This window comes from Hyperoodon ampullatus (genome assembly GCF_949752795.1).
Source record: "Hyperoodon ampullatus genome assembly, chromosome: 19".
NCBI classification, from domain to species: Eukaryota; Metazoa; Chordata; class Mammalia; order Artiodactyla; family Ziphiidae; genus Hyperoodon; species Hyperoodon ampullatus.
The window spans coordinates 11,395,503-11,413,031 of NC_136932.1; the positions used below are offsets into that span (position 1 = coordinate 11,395,503).

General features: G+C 40.8%; 1 protein-coding gene across 1 annotated transcript in view; it reads left to right on the forward strand.

The window, feature by feature from the left end:
- MAP3K3 (mitogen-activated protein kinase kinase kinase 3) overlaps positions 1 to 17,529 on the forward strand; it is a gene marked incomplete at its 3' end in the record, with an annotated part of 60,766 nt that overhangs the window by 21,170 nt on the left and 22,067 nt on the right. Inside the window, exons 5-6 of the mRNA XM_079725933.1 lie at positions 6,686 to 6,785; positions 11,684 to 11,797. Of these exons, the coding sequence (XP_079582059.1) occupies positions 6,686 to 6,785; positions 11,684 to 11,797 (214 nt within the window). The remainder of the gene's footprint in view (positions 1 to 6,685; positions 6,786 to 11,683; positions 11,798 to 17,529) is intronic.

Here is a 17,529-nt window from a genome sequence, read left to right on the forward strand (position 1 = left end):
CAGTGAGCAGACTTACACTGAGAAAGTGTATGTGTTTAGTTTCAGAGATGCTGCCAGATCGAAACCACAAATATTTAAGGTGGTCAGGCTTTTGAAGCCCTGAGCGGCAGTGTTGGTATCAAGGTTTTGAAAACTGCATTCTCTTTTTATGGAGCTGTTTTTGGGAGCCATGGCATTTCACTGTTTGTGTACTGTGTGTGGAATTGAGGACTTTATAAAGTCCTCAATTTTGGTCCGGGGAAGCCAAGTTCAAGCTGCTCTGTGCCAGACAGCTCTGGTTTCGTGTATTTCATGTCTTAGGATTTTGTAGAAACTGTTATTGTGGGCTTTCTTTACTTTTTACAGGGAATATGGACAGTATCTACCTAAATGTTGTAGGCCCTTATAGAATAAGAATTTATAGAAAAGAGGAAAGTAGTGACTTTTCCCATTCGTCATTGCCAGGTATCCATTCTGGTGGGCTGACTTTCCCTTTGCTTTGGAAGGGTGGGCATCAGACTTCTACCCGTCCTCTCTCTTAGCCTCAGGAGGGCAGAAGAGGACTGTTGATTAGGATCTCCTTTCCTTCGTGTCTGAACACTGGTGGGGATGGTTGTCCTGGGTGTTAGACCCCTCTTTGAAGTACTGGCCTAAAAATGTCTGTTATTCAAGGTGGCAGCAGCAGCTTAGATCTTACCAAACCTGGGAGTGCTGGTTTCTGATCTTGACCAGACTTTTGGGCTGCTTTTGGGGGTTTTGAATGGCTCATCACCAGGCCAAATGCAGGAAAATTTATCTCTGAGCCTGATGTTTTTCTAACTGTGCTAGAGACATCCTGGTATTTTATTCAGAAAGGCTGGCCCTGGGAACTTCCCTGGTGGCGCAGTGGTTAAGAATCTGCCTGCCAAGGCACGGGACATGGGTTCGATCCCTGGTCCAGGAAGATCCCACATGCTGCAGAGCAACTAAGGCTGTGTGCCACAACTACTGAGCCTGCGCTCTAGAGCCTGTGAGCCACAACGGCTGAGCCTGCGAGCCACAACTGCTGAGCCCGCATGCTGCAACTACTGAAGCCCGTAGGTCTGGAGCTGTGCTCCACAGTAAGAGAAGCCACCACAATGGGAAGCCTGTGCACTGCAAGGAAGAGTAGCCCCTGCTTGCCACAGCTAGAGAAAGCCCACGTGCAGCAGCGAAGACCCAACGCAGCCAAAAAAATTAATTTAAAAAATTGATTAAAAAAAAAAAAGGCTGGCCCCTTTTGAATTAATAGAAAGGTATTCTCTCAAAAGAATCCAGGGGCTTCCCTGGTGGCGCAGTGGTTGAGAGTCTGCCTGCCGATGCAGGGGACACTGTTCGTGCCCCGGTCCGGGAAGATCCCACATGCTGCGGAGCGGCTGGGCCCGTGAGCCATGGCCGCTGAGCCTGCACGTCCGGAGCCTGTGCTCCGCAATGGGAGAGGCCACAACAGTGAGAGGCCCGCATATCGCCAAAAAAAAAAAAAAAAAAAAAAAAGAATCCAGAAAACACTCGTATCTAGATAACCCATATCTAGATCGCACCTAATTATTGCTTGGGACAGTTGATTTGAGGGAAAAATAAGGATTACAATATGGATGGATTTCCTGGTGGATATAAATTAACACATTCAGCAGTATAATTTCCAAAAATGAAAGGCAGTGATGGATGAAGGAAAAGTTATAGAGAAATTATCTTCCTGAGATGCTATGCTTTGTGTGAAGGATAGATTATGGTTTACAGTAATATCCTATCAATGTTGTTCAGTAGAACTTTCTGCTGTAATGGAAAGGTTCTACAGTAATCCCTTGGTAGCCGAGGGAATTGGTTCCAGGACCCTCTGTGGAGTTTGCTCCTTGGATGGTCAAGTCTCTTATGTAAAATGGTGCAGTCTTTGCATATAACCTATGTACATCTTCGTGTATACTTTAAATCATCTCTAGATTACTTATAATACCTAATACAATGTAAATGCCATGTAAATAGTTGCCAGCATGTGGCAAATTCAAGTTTTGCTTTTTGGAACTTTCTGGAATTTTTTTCAGATATTTTTGATCTGCAGATATGGACCTGTGGATATGGAGGGCCGACTTATAGCGGTGTTCTCCAGTATACTAGGCACTTGCCACATGTATCTAGTGAGCACTTGCAATGTGGCTAGTGGGACTGAAAGAGCCAATTGTAAAATTTAATTTGAATTTAAATAGCCACATGTGGCTATTGGCTACCATATTGAACAGCGCAGTTCTAGATGATAACAGCTTTTACGGTACCCACTGATTTCAGCCAGCCAGATTTCATTAAAATCCAGTGGCTTACCTATCAAATTACCCATGACATTTTTCACAGAACTAGAACAAATAATCCTAAAATTTATGTGGAATCATAAAAGACTAAGAATTGCCAAAGCAATCCTGAGGAAAAAGAACAAAGCAAGAGGCATACCCCTCCCAGACTTCAGGCAATACTACAAAGCTACAGTAATCAAAACAGTGTGGTATTGGCACAAAAACAGACATTTGGATCAATGGAACACACAACAGAGAGCCCAGCAATAAACCCACATTACCTGCCATCAATTAATCTTTGACAAAGGAGGCAAGAATATACAATGGAGAAAAGACAGTCTCTTCAGCAAGTGATGTTGGGAAAGCTGGACAGCCACGTGTAAATCAATGAAGTTAGAACACATCCTTACACCATACACAAAAATAAACTCAAAATGGCTTGAAGACTTAAATATAAGACATGACACCACAAAACTCCTAGAAGAGAACATAGGCAAAACATTCTCTGACATAAATCATACTGTTTTCTTAGGTCAGTCTGCCAAGGCAAGAGAAATAAAAGCAAAAATAAACAAATGAGACCTAATCAAACTAAACAGGCTTTTGCACAGCAAAAGAAACCATAAACAAAATGAAAAGACATCCTATGGACTGGGAGAAAATATTTGCAAATTGATGCAACTGACAAGGGCTTAATTTCCAAAATATACAAACAGCTCATACAACTCAATAACAAAGAAACAAACAGCCCAATCGAAAAATGGGCAGAAGACCTAGATAGACATTTCTCCATAGAAGACATACAGGTTGCCAACAGGCACATGAAAAGATGCTCAACATCGCTAACTGTTAGAGAAGTGCAAATCAAAACTACAATGAGGTATCACCTCACACTGGTCAGAATGGCCATCATTACAAAGTCTATAAATAACTAATGCTGGAAAGGGTGTGGAGAAAAGGCAACCCTCCTACACTGTCGATGGGAATGGAAATTGGTGCAGCCACTATGGAAAACAGTATGGAGATTCCTCAAAAAACTAAAAGTAAAGTTGCCATATGATCCAGCAGTCCCACTCCTGGGCATATATCCAGACAAAACTATAATTCAAAAGATACATGCACCCCTATGTTCATAGCAGCACTATTTACAATAGCCAAGACATGGAAACAACCTAAATGTCCATTGACAGATGAATGGATAAAGTGGATGTGATACATATATACAATGGAATACTACTCAGCCATAAAAAGAACGAAATAATGCCATTTGCAGCAACATGGATGGAACTAAAGATTATCATACTAAGTGAAGTAAGTCAGAAAGAGAAAGATAGAACTTCCCTGGTGGCACAGTGGTTAAGAATCCGCCTGCCAATGCAGGGGACATGGGTTTGAGCCCTGGTCTGGGAAGATCCCACATGCCGTGGAGCAACTAAGCCCATGCGCCACAACTACTGAGCCTGTGCTCTAGAGCCTGCAAGCCACAACTACTGAGCCCATGTGCCACAACTACTGAAGCCTGCGCTCCTGGAGCCCATGCTCTGCAACAAGAGAAGCCACCGTAACGAGAAGCCCGTGCACTGCAAGGAAGAGTAGCCCCTGATCACCGCAACTAGAGGAAGCCCGCACGTGGCAACGAAGAACCAACACAACCAAAAATAAGTAAATAAATAAATTTATTTATTTAAAAAAAGAGAAAGACAAATACCATATGATATCACGTATATGTGGAATCTAAAATATGACACAAATGAACTTGTCTATGAAACAGAAACAGACTGGCAGACATAGAGAACAGACTTGTGGTTGCCAGCGGGGAAGGGGGTGGGGGAGGGATGGATTGGGAGTTTGGGATTAGCAGATGCAAACTATTATATATAGAATGGATAAGCAAGATCCTACCGTATAGCACAGGGAATTATATCCAGTATCCTATGATAAACCATAATGGAAAAGAATATGAAAAAGAATGCATGTATATGTATAACTGAATCACTTTGCTATACAGGAGAAATTAATATAACATTGTAAAATCAACTATACTTCAATAAAATAAATTTTTTTAAAAATGGCTTAGATCCCTCTTTCCTGTGGCTTATTGCTTCTTCCTCTGGTTATACCACTTCCCACTCTGGGGGAGCAGGGAGTATGTGAAAGAACCACACACTTCTTCCTGTCAGTATGGAGGAGGGCAAGAACTATAGAGGCTGATGGCTGAGTTCTGCTAGTCCGCCACACACTAGTCAGATTTCATCTAAGTCTAGACATGCTAACAAATTAAGATGGTTTTAATATACATTTTCCCCTATCGCATTAAGCATCTTTTCATGTGTTTATTAGCCATTCATCATATCCTTTGCTTGTGTTTCTATTGGATTGTCTTTTTCTTATTGATTTTTGCAAGTATTTTCTCCAAGTTTGGTATTTCTTTTTAACTTTTTTTTTTTTAAAGAAGATGTTGGGGGTAGGAGTATATTAATTAATTTATTTTTGCTGTGTTGGGTCTTCATTTCTGTGCAAGGGCTTTCTCTAGTTGTGGCAAGCGGGGGCCACTCTTCATCGCGGTACGCGGGCCTCTCACTATCGCGGCCTCTCTTGCTGCGGAGCACAGGCTCCAGATGCGCAGGCTCAGTAGTTGTGGCTCACGGGCCTAGTTGCTCCACGGCAGGTGGGATCCTCCCAGACCAGGGCTCGAACCCATGTCCCCTGCATTAGCAGGCAGATTCTCAACCACTGCACCATCAGGGAAGCCCTCTTTTTAACTTTGTTGATGGTTTATTTTCCCATCAAAAGTTTAAATTTTTGTTGTCAAACTTGTCTTCTTCCTTTTTGTCTTCTCTATTTTATGTAATGCTTAGGAAGACCTTCCCTACTCTAATATTTTTTTCAATCCTATATTTTCTTTATATATATATATATGTATGTATGTATATAATATATATGGGTTTCTGATATTGTCTTCTGTTTATCTCTGCTTTTTTGTTTTTGTTTTTTCTTTTTGCGGTACACGGGCCTCTCACTGTTGTGGCCTCTCCCATTGCGGAGCACAGGCTCCGGACGCGCAGGCTCAGCAGCCAAGGCTCACGGGCCTAGCCGCTCTGCAGCATGTGGGATCTTCCCGGACCGGGGCACGAACCCGTGTCCCCTGCATCGGCAGGCGGACTCTCAACCACTGCGCCACCAGGGAAGCCCTATCTCTGCTTTTTTAAAAAAAAAATATTTATTTGGTTGCGTGGGGTCTTAGTTGCAGCAGGCGGGCTCCTTAGTTGTGGCTCATGGGCTCCTTAGTTGCAGCACGTGGTCTCCTTAGTTGTGGCATGCGAACTCTTAGTTGCGAAAGGCATGTGAGATCTAGTTTCCTGACCAGGGATCGAACCCGGGCCCCCTGCATTGGGAGTGTGGAGTCTTATCCACTGCGCCACCAGGGAAGTCCCTCTTTGCTTATTTTTGTTTTAATTATTTAAGTTTTACAGTGTTGGGTTGGTCCCATATAAAATTGCCACTTTTATATGCAAAAATTGTTGACTACCTCCAGTATCATATAGTTAAACCTAATGCATTAATTAAAGCTTTTTATTAAAAAAATTTCAAGCACACACAAAAATAGAATATGATACTCAACCCCCAAGGACCTGTCACCCAGCTTCAACATTATCAACATTTTGCCAACCTTGTTTCATCTATCCCCACTTGTAAATTTTGCTGTGACATTCAATGACAAATCATTTTAAGACCTCTTTGAACATGTTCTTACTCTACCATCTATTTATAGAAATTGTTCTTTGAACTGACCTAGAGAGTCTCTCTAGAAGAGCATCAATATCAACACTACTTACATGCACACATGTGTCACTGGTTAAGAAAACTGATCAGGCATATAACCAACTCAAGGGGAATTCCTGTGACTATGGCCGGAAATGTCAGTTCTGAGGATAATCAGCATTGAGATTACTGTGGCATCTCAAAAATGAACAATGGAAGAGACCTTTCAAGTCCTGGAGTTGAGTCGTTTAGGGGTTAAGACCATGTTTTCAGGACTGCTGCTCCAATCCCCAGGTTTTCTTCCTAACAGCAATATTTGAAGCATAGTTTTTAAATCCAGGTATCCTCCTATGATACTGCACTGTCATTGACCGAAGGAGCTGAGATGAAGTGGAAGAACAATGGCTGAGATTAAGTACTGCTCATAGGTACTATTGACAAACCTGAGAGATGCTCAGAAGAAGGGTGAAAAGATAAAGCTAGATGTAAGAGAAGAAAAAAATACAGAGAAAGGCAAGCTGCATGAAAAATAAAAAGAGAATTCTATGTTGAAAAGAAAAGGCAGATAACACTCAGGAGCCATAGCTTCTAAACCCTGCATTTAAAATATACAGCTAACCATGATTTCTGTTCCTTTTCAGAATTATAGCATTCAGCCGGCCTGTAAGATATGAAGATGTGGAGCACAAGGTGACGACAGTGTTTGGGCAGCCTCTTGATCTACATTACATGAACAATGAGGTACGAAAGATGGATGGTGTGCGGGCAAGGGAGGCATAGCTGCCTACCATTTTCTCTCTGTTTAACTGAGGATTTCCTAGTTTGTTCCTTTAATGTCATCTTCAGGTTTTCATTTTCTGGAGCCTCTTTTCTTAATTCCAGTAATTCTGCGATTTCCCTTTTTTAGTACATGGGAGGTTACCTGGCTGTGTCCACTCCCTCTGCTCATTCAGTGCTGGTAGCTCTAATACTCCATGGTGGAATCAGGTACGGGATTAGGGTCAGGGCTTATATTGTCTCCTTTACAGTTTGTAGGTTATCTTTTTCCTTCCAGCACAGCCTTAGTAGCAGAGGGTTCAGTAGGGCTGGGGAGGTGTGGAAAACTGGTGGGTAGATCCTCTATTGACAGGCATAAATGCTGGATTCTTCTCTCAGAGTTTAACTTCTGATTGTAGCTGGTTCCAAATGTTAGCACCTACTCTAATGATTTCTTTAACTCTTAGTCCTCCTAACCCTGCCCAACAGCCATTTTATTTATTCATACTTTGAACATCACCCAGGAAGGAATTCTTTTGAATGTCAGTTACTTGGCTGCTTTCCCAGCTCCAAGGAACGCACTAGAGCCTGCAGTCTGCTTAGGCTGGTGCTTTGCATTAGTCTGAAAGGCACTGTGTTTGTGCCCAGTAAGGAGCCTGCACCTTGAGGGAACTGAGTTGGGGGGCAAGACAGGAAAGCTGGGCAACCTCATGGCTCTTTGAGAGTCAGGTCCTTACTTTGTAGTTTTTCTTTTTAAAAATTTTTTTATTTTTATTTATTTATTTTTGGCTGGGTTGGGTCTTAGTAGCTGTGTGGTCTTTCTCTAATTTCGGTGAGCAGGGGCTACTCTTTGTTGTGGTGCGCGGTCTTCTCATTGCAGTGGCTTCTCGTTGCAGAGCATGGGCTCTAGGCACGTGGGCTTCAGTAATTGTGGCATGTGGGCTCAGTAGTTGTGGCTTGCGGGCTCCAGAGCACAGGCTCAGTAGTTGTGGCGCACGGGCTTAGTTGCTCCGCGGCATGTGGGATCTTCCCAGACCAGGGCTTGAACCCATGTCCCCTGCATTGGCAGGCAGATTCTTAACCACTGCGCCACCAGGGAAGCCCCCTTACTTTGTAGTTTTCTTTTATTGGTTGAAAAGTTAAAAGAATTTCCTCTACTTTGGGGCTTACATCTGTAGGAGATGAGATTTGTTGGCAAAAACTCTGTGGTCCTCTTCATATAAAATGTACAACCACAACTGGATATATGCACTGCCAAATAGCTAACAAAAATAACACCCTCTGATTTTTGCTTTTTGGATGAATTTTAGAAATACAGCAAATTTGAAAAATAAACCACTAACTCTATAGTTAATAAATAACACAGATGTAAGTATTTTAAAGTATGTAAAGTAACACATTTTAAATACAGGATATGAAAACCCCCCCAAATACAAATGTCAAATCCATAGACGTTTAAAAAAATTGTAGCTCAAGCGTCAGTGACTATATAAGAAAGTGAGGCTAAAGTCAGCTAGCCAATCAGCATTAAAGAAGGTGTTCTTTAGTTAGTAAAGACTTTTCTGGATGATTTAGTACTACTTGTTTCTCTTTCCATTAATATTTCCACTAAGAATTTCAGATGTCCCAAAATCCATTTTCAAACTCTTTTGCCAAGGGAATGACTGCCCAGAATGTTGAGCATTCCTTTATTCAAATGTTTATACAGATATTGATTTTAAAGCCAAATATAAGTAATTGTCATTATTTTTTGAGTCAGTGAAGACTAATTTATTTGAGCACTTATTTTTCATCACTTTTTTTTTTGTTGTTTTTTGTTTTTGTTTTTTGGCCGCGCTGCACGGCTTGCAGGATCTCAGTTCCCCGACCAGGGATTGAACCTGGGCCATGGCAGTGAAAGCCTGGAATCCTAACCACTAGGCCACCAGGGAACTCCCATGATTGTTACTATTTTAAATCATTCATGTCTTTCCGTAGTTTGCTAATGTCAGTGACCAAGAATTGACTAATTTACATCTTATTAATTTCAAATGTCTCAACTATTTTTCTTTTCTTTGCCCTCTAAACCCTGCCTTGTTAGGATTTGTGAACCACAAATGAAAGAATCTGTTGAGATTTTATTTTATTTATGCTTATATTTTTGTAATAATAGCTTTATTGAGATATAATTCACCTACTATAGAATTTACTCTTTTATTTTTAAATTTACATTTTAAACTGTATAATTCAGTGGTTTTAGTGTATTCACAGAGTTGTGTAAGTAACATCACTACCTGATTCCAGAACTTTTTCATCACCCCAAAGAGAAATCCTGTACTTCTTAGGAGTCACTTCCCATTCTCCCCACTCCCCAGTCCCTGGCAACCACTTACTTACTTTCTGTCTCTCTGGATTTGCCTATTATGAACATTTCATATATATGGAATCACACAATATGTGGCCTTTTGTGTTTGGCTTCTTTCACTAAGCATGTTTTCAAGGCTCATCTATGTTGTAGCATGTCTCATACTTTATTCCTTTTTTATGGCTGAATAATATTCCATTATATGGATATACCACATTTTGTGTATCCATTCATCTGTTGATGGACACTTGAGTTGTTTTCACTTTTGGCTATTATATATAATGCTGCTATGAACCTTTGTGTACAAATTTTTATATGAACAAATGTTTTCAATTCTCTAAAATATACCTAAGAGTGGAATGGTGGTTAGTGTAGAAACTCTGTATTTAACTTCTGGAGGAACTGCCCAACTTTCGCATATCAACTGGTACCACTTTACATTCCTACCAGCAGTGTATGAGGGTTGCAATTTCTCTACATTGTCACCAATACTTGTGATTCTCTTTTTTTTTTTCTTTTTAAAAAAAATTATAGCCATCCTAGTAGGCGTGAAGTGGTATCTTATTGTGGTTTTTAATTTCCATTTCCTTAATGACTGATGATGTTGAGTAGCTTTTCATGTGCTTATTAGCCATTTGTTTATTTTCTTTGGACAAATATCTATTCAAATCCTTTGCCCTTTTAAAAAATTGGATTGTTTGTCCTTTTATTGTTGAATTGTAAGAGTTCTTTATATATTCTGGATACTAGACCCTTATCATACATTTGCAAAATTGTAGTTGTTTTTTTTTTTAAGTTAAAACCTACTCCAGTAATTTCTTTATCTTCCCCTGTCTCCAGCCACCCCTTCCCCGCCTCCCCCGACACCAGTCCTTGTTTATCCCTACTTTGAATGTTACCCAGGAAGGAATTCTTTTACAATATGATATGATTTGTAAAATTTTCTCCCATTCCATGGGTTGTCTTGAGGTTTTATTTTAAATACTGTTTTTACTATTTGTTTTTTCCTGGCCTGGGTTTAGAGTTCTCATTTCCTTGTATTCTGAATCGGGAACTGAAGAAATTAATTGGATTTTTGCTTTATGTTTGCCACAAATACATAAGATCTGACATTTTTTAGGTCTTAGGCAAAGCATAGTTTTGCATCTTTTAATACTAAGTACTCATAATATCTTCTGCTTTTAACAGTGAGTGAGGCTTATCTGTACCCTCAAGAACAATCTCACTAATACTTCAGTGGAATGAAAACAGAGGAAGTAGTTTTTGGTTCTAGTCACTGATTTTTTTTTTTTTTGCGGTATGCGGGCCTCTCACTGTTGTGGCCTCTCCTGTTGCGGAGCTGCCATGGCTAATGGGCCCAGCCACTCCGCAGCATGTGGGATCTTCCCAGACCGGGGCACGAACCCATGTCCCCTGCATCGGCAGGCGGACTCTCAACCACTGTGCCACCAGGGAAGCCCTAGTCACTGATTTTTTTTAACCTTTATACATTAAGATACTAAACCCTTCTATGCAGTCTAAGTTTGTGTTCTTATTTGAGTAACATTTTCATCCTCTGCCTGCCCCCTCCTCCTCCTGTGCCTTTTCTGCTTATTCTGTTAATGTCAGCACAGGGTAGAATGGGACATGATTCTACTGCTTAATTTGGGAAGAAATATGGGGCCTATAACCATTTCGGATTTGATGCTTTGGAGTAAAGGGTATTTTTAGAGATGAAGCTTTTCTTAGAAAATATCTTGGGGGGGGTGGGATGAATTGGGAGATTGGGATTGACATATATACACTATTGATACTATGTATAAAATAGATAACTAATGAGAACCTACTGTATAGCTCAGGGAACTCTACTCAGTGCTCTGTGGTGACCTAAATGGGAAGGAAATCCAAAAAAGAGGGGATATATGTATACGTATAGCTGTTTCACTTTGCTGTACAGTAGAAACTAACACAATATTGTAAAGCCACTATACTCAAATAAAAATTTTTAAAAAAACAAAAAATTTTTAAAAATATTTTTATACCATCAAAAAAAATACCTTGAAATAAAGTACTGATATGTGCTACAGCATGGATGAACTCAGAAACGTTAAGCAAAGTGAAGGAAGCTAGATGCAAAAGACTATGAATTGAATTGAATTGAATTGAATATGAATTGTGTGATTTCATTTATATGAAATGTCCAGAAAATGCAGATCTCTAGAGACAGAAAGTAGATTAGTGGTGGCCTGGGGTAAGAGGTAGAAAAGGGGAGTGACTATGAATGGGCACAGGAGATCTTTCTGGAGCAATGGAAATGTTTTGAAATTGAATTGTGGTGATGGTTGCACAACTCTAAATTTACCAAAAATCATTGAATTGTAAACTTAATAAAAAGGAAAAGAAAATATCTCTATGGTTTCAATTAGATCTTTTAAGACGCCATAGTATCCACTGAGATTGTTTTCCTCCAAATTTATATTTTTGTTATTTATTTTGCTTATTTTTGCAAACTAAAGACTACGTTTTATGTGATTTCCTTTTTCTGTGTCCTGTGTCACAGCTCTCCATCCTGCTGACGAACCAAGATGATCTTGATAAAGCAATTGATATTTTGGATAGAAGCTCAAGCATGAAAAGCCTTAGGATATTGCTGCTGTCCCAGGACAGAAACCATGTAAGTAGCCCCTGTCATGGCCTGACAGCTGAAGACAAAGCTTGCTGTCTTTCAGGAGTCCACCTTGCTTCCTTGACAGAATTTTGTGTTCCTTAGTCACTGCTAAAGCGAGAATGTAGGTGTGGCCCAGCCCACCGGGTCAGTAGCCATTTAGCCTCCTGCATTTGATTTTACTGTGAAGCCAGATCATTGGTGTTAAAATCACTGAAGGTGACTTGGCTTGTGGTGTGGGAGGAAGGGAAACATTTTATGATAAAGGAGGAAATTCTTTTTCTCTGTATTTATGTTCTTTTGACTAGATTTGGACCCCAGCAAGAGAGATTTGCTCAGCGTGGGGGAGCTGATTAGCAGAGGCTGTCAAGGATTTGAGACTATCATGCTTTGTAAACTCCTCGGCAACCGTGGCTTTCCCTTGGGACACATGTAGGAAACAAACTTTCCCTTCTGTTCAGTGGAAAAAAGGCCATGGGCTAAAGGGCCTCTTGTAATTTACCAGCTGCTACCTTACCAAATGGCAGCAATCTGTGGGGGCCTTCAGAAGTGAGGGATCATCCCTTATGTAGTTTCCTCTCCTAAAGGGCCCCTGGGGGCCTACATTTCACAAGAATGCTTGTAATCTGGGTCTGTCTTCTAATCACTGATGACTCTACCAGTTTTCTTCAGATGCATGTTCCTGAAGGTTTCTTGGCACTCTTTCTTTTCCTTATGCTTGAAGACAGCCAACTGTGGACAGCTGACATTACTGCCTGAGAACTATGGACACCCCACACCAGGACAGAGTTTAGATGGAATGGTGCTTTATGCTGACCATTTGTTTATTTATTTATTTTATTTTATTTATTTATTTATTTTGCGGTACGCGGGTCTCTCACTGTTGTGGCCTCTCCCGTTGCGGAGCACAGGCTCCGGACGCGCAGGCTCAGTGGCCATGGCTTACGGGCCCAGCCCCTCCGCGGCATGTGGGATCCTCCCGGACTGGGGCACAAACCCGTGTCCCCTGAATCGGCAGGCAGACTCCCAACCACTGCGCCACCAGGGAAGCCCCTGACCATTTATTTTTAAAGACACCTTGGACTGTCTATTGATTAGCGAAAGACACAGGAGAATGTGGTTAGGAAGGCTTAGAATAAAGAAGACATTTTTTAATATTATAGAAGTGTCCTTGAGCATGAGGACTGGTCTTCTCTCTCACAATGTCTTCTTTTCTGGCTGTGTTTCGGGAAGTATTCTGAAGTAAAATATGTACTTTATTATTTCATTTCTCTGTTCAAGTTACTCACCTGCTCCTTGTAGTCCTTCCTCGTTGCCTATCATGCAAGATCTAAGTTTAGCCTGGCACCCAAGGGTTATCACTAACTACCCTTCCTCTCAACTCCCCAGTCTCATCTTTCCAAGTTCTTCAGCATACTTCCACTATTCTGCAGTTCTTCCTTCTTCCTCTTTGCCAGACCATGGTTGTCAACCTTTTTTAAGGCTCTAGCTTGATTTACCTGCTGCAGTTTGGCCAGTATTTTTGACTGACACCATTTTCATTATTCCCTGTTCCTTTAGTCATTGGATATAATTTGCACACTAGTTTATAGGTTCCTGAGTAATTGCCCTCTAGTTGTTGCATATTTGTAAGTTTTACCCCAAAAGATTATAAGCTCCTTGAGAATGGGAGCTGTGTCTTGTTTTGGAACCCATCCTCTTAAGAGAACACAGTGAATACTTCTTGAATTGTTAGCAGGAGTCAAGCAGAAATCATATTCTGCAAACCCCTTCTTTACAGAAGAAGCTGGAATTGGGGTTTAGTTTAATGATGTGATTGTTTAACTGGGAGCTAGCCCCCCTGATTGTGATCCCACCACTCCCCTGATGAGAAGCTGTAGACAACTGGTTCTTTGCATTCACTTTCCCATCCATTAAGGGGTGCACTCAGCTGCAGATACTGCTGCAACACCAGAGCTGTTTGAAAGATGACCATCTGAGCTCTGACACTGGTGGCGTGGCATTAGATATCGCATAAAATAAGTGCCACATTGATGCCTTTCTTTCTAAGGATGTGTATTTTTTTAAATTATTAAAAGGTCAGTATAACTTATTGTAAACTTAAAAAAAAAAAAAAGAGGACCGTCTTACATAATCCTAGTACCATAACACATTGATTGATTTTTGCATACGCCCCTCTTTGGCCATATGTATACACACTATAAGTGTTGTCATGGTATTTATACAATTTTCTACTTTAATTTTTCACTTACCATTGTCATGTACATTTTTCTGTTAATATAGTCTTCATGATTATAATTTATAAGGATGCATAAGTCCGTTGAGTGGATATACCATAATTTAATTAAATAACCATTTTTGCTACTGTTGGAACACTTAAGCTACTCCTATTTTTTGCATTTATAAAGATTTACATTTAAGACTAATAGTGGCATTGGCGGTGATGAAATCTTTCCTTGGGGACTTCCTCAGCTAGACCTCAGGCTTCTCAATAAACAGAGGTATCATGATCCAAAATTGCTACGTGCTTAGGAGTCCTACTTCTAGAAGTGCTTCTCTGTTTGTGATGAAATATCAGTTTTATTCTTCTAGTTTCTAATCTGTTATGGACCAATTCTTTTTTAAAAACATGAAAAGTGAAATGGAAAAATTAACTAGAGACATATAAAATACAAGCCCACAACTTTTATTGTTAAGTTCAATAGACATGAGTCACTGCCAAATTGTTGTAAAAGTGCTTAAAGAGTTACTCTTCCATTTTGGTATTTACCTTGTTGAGGACTGGTATACGCCACAGGTTGTACCCTGGCACCAGCCCACAGATCACACTTTACATACACGTCTCCAGGATACCATATCAACCTGGTCTTCATCTCCTCTTGATGGTAACTGTCAGCCACTTTGTTCTCTACTTAGTTTCCTCCATTTTTAGCAGTCTGTCAACTCATCCACCTTTTGTTATCACCTATACCTTTATTCCCTTCTTATTCCTGTTTTTAAATGTACTCTCTCTTTCTACTCTCCGGATTCCTTTTTTATTGATCCTTCTATGACAGCTTCTGATCTTTCCTCTGTCTTCATCCCTCACCAAGGTGGAAAGTCATACTCCTCCCATCTCACCTGGCCAAGGCCAGGTCTTAGGCTTCAATATTGTTTTTACCTGAGAACTCCTGGATTTGGGCAATCACAGAACCTCCTCTTAGTCTGAAGAGTCTTTCTCTAGCCTTGGTTTTACTGCTATTTTAAGATACTTCACCGTCTCCTTCAGTAGTTCTTGCTGCCGTAGCCCTCTGCCTTGGGCCATCAACTCTTAGCTATTTTCCTATTACAGACTTCTTTTCTAAACATGTGTGCATCTAACTCTTAATTTATCTTTCTGCTCTTGACTTTCTTATAACTTTCTCGACCTTTCCACTGTCATAACATAATCTCAAGCTTAACATTCTGTTGTCACTTGTAACTGCATATGATAAAAACTAAATATCCGGGCTTCCCTGGTGGCGCAGTGGTTGAGAGTCCGCCTGCCGATGCAGGGGACACGGGTTCGTGCCCCGGTCCGGGAAGATCCCACATGCCGCGGAGCGGCTGGGCCCGTGAGCCATGGCCACTGAGCCTGCGCGTCCGGAGCCTGTGCTCCGCAACGGGAGAGGCCGCAACAGTGAGAGGCCCGCGTACCGCAAAATAAATAAATAAATTAAAATTAAAATCCTAAAAAAAAAAAAAAAAAAAACTAAATATCCAACCATCTTAAACTGTGAATGGCATTTTGTTTTGTTACCTCAGATTCTCTCTGACAAAAGTAAACTCATAATCTTCTCATCTAAATGTTGCCCACTTCCCAAATTTCCCATCAATGAATTTGACACTATTTAAGTTCAAAATATCAAGGATAATCTAAATGGTAATTATTTTCAGTTTCCCAAGAAACTAATGGGGCAAGTGCAGGAAGTTAGAACGAAACTTGTTGGGCAGAATAGCTTCAGTCTGGCCGCTGTTTAAAAATCATTACACTTTACATGTATAAGGTACTTTCATCTCTCATTTGGTTTTTGCAACTTTGAGTGGTTGGTTAGGCATCTGTTATCGCCAGTCTACCCTCTGGGGAAACTGAGGCTTAGAGTGATTTGCCCTAGGTGAAACAGTAAATAGTGACAGAGCTGGTCTTGAATCCAGATGTTCTGACTGTAGTCCAGTATGTATTAGATACCATCCAGGAAAGGGATCTTAGAATTATTGTAGTCCTTGGAAAACCTCACCCAGGTTCTTTCACAGTTCATTAGAAACAGAACAGAAAGTATACTGTTGCCTGTGAGGAAAACTTGTGAGATGTGTCATTCTCTTCCCCACAGCTCAGAAGGTTAACTGAGCTAGGAAAGGTCCAAGAGAAGACGAACTTTTTAAGGGGTTGGGGTCAGTTTTATATGTGTATGGCCTAAAAAGCCTGGAACTCTTTAGTCAGGAAAGGAAGCCAAAGAATACATATATATAAATAAAGTCTGTGACACATTGAAGAGTAGGGATAATAACACCTAATCTCAATTTGAATGAGCCCCTTGAATATTGAGGATTATCATAGAACAAACTGGAAATAAGAATTTGTATAAGGGGTATAAACATGGCATCCTTTATTCAAGTTGTATAGCTTCAAATCAGATTTTTTTAAGGCTTTTAATAAATTCATGGATGTCAAAGCTGTAAATCTATTAAATAACCTGGATGCTTCCACAGCTATCATAACTGTCATGGTCTACCATGCAGATGTCTCTTGTTGCCACCATTGAAGCAGAGGACTAGTGACATCCAAGGTGCCATTTCTCAGCTCATGTTTCCGTGAACCAAACTAAAGCAAACACGCACACACCTCTTCCTTTCCCCCTGCATCATTGAATCCACCTGTTCCCTTTGTCTGATCCCACCAAATCTTTTATCGAGATGATTTGTGGGTCAACTTTCATAATCTCTTTTTCTGCTAATCTCCGAGCTTCCAGTGACTGCAGTCTTTGTGCATGTGGTTCCCTGGTAATTTTTCATGTTAACCTGTGTCGGCCACAGCACACTGCTACCCCCATAGCCTTTCAGTGAGGTTTTCATTGAATGGTCAAATGAAATGACCATTCTGTTTGCTGTCTTTAGAATGTTCTGCCATCTACACACTTTATACCTGTTGACTCTCCTTTCACTCTCTTACAGGTCCCTTTTATTTTTCCTAGTCCCACCTTCCTCTTTCCTCTCTTTCCCACTTCTAGGTCTTGTTCAAGTTTCCCTGAATCCTTGCATCAACCTCATTTTTGTTTACCATGCCATTCTCTTTTATCTCCTTAAATCAGGGTTTTCTGAACTTGACTGACTATTACAAACACTTGGGGGAGATTTAAAAAACACCAATCCTTTGGCCTTACCCCCAGAGATTCTGTTGTAGTTGGCCTGAGGTGTTAAAAACCCCACAGGCAGTTCTGCTGGTCGGCTCGGGCTGAGAACCATTGCCTTAAACCCAAGTGTGACTCACCTCCTAAGACCTGCTGCCACCCTGCCCTGCGTCAGCATCACCTGAAAGCTTGTTAGAAATGCAGATTCTCAGCCCCAGCCCAGACCTACTGAATCAGAATCTGCACTTCATCAAGGTCCCAGGTGATTTGTGTGCACATGAAAATGTGAGAAGCCCTGCTTTGAAACCTTCCCTGATTCCCTTCATCTGTTTTCCAACTGTTGCCACAGTCAGCCTTTCCTTTTAGAAACCTGTG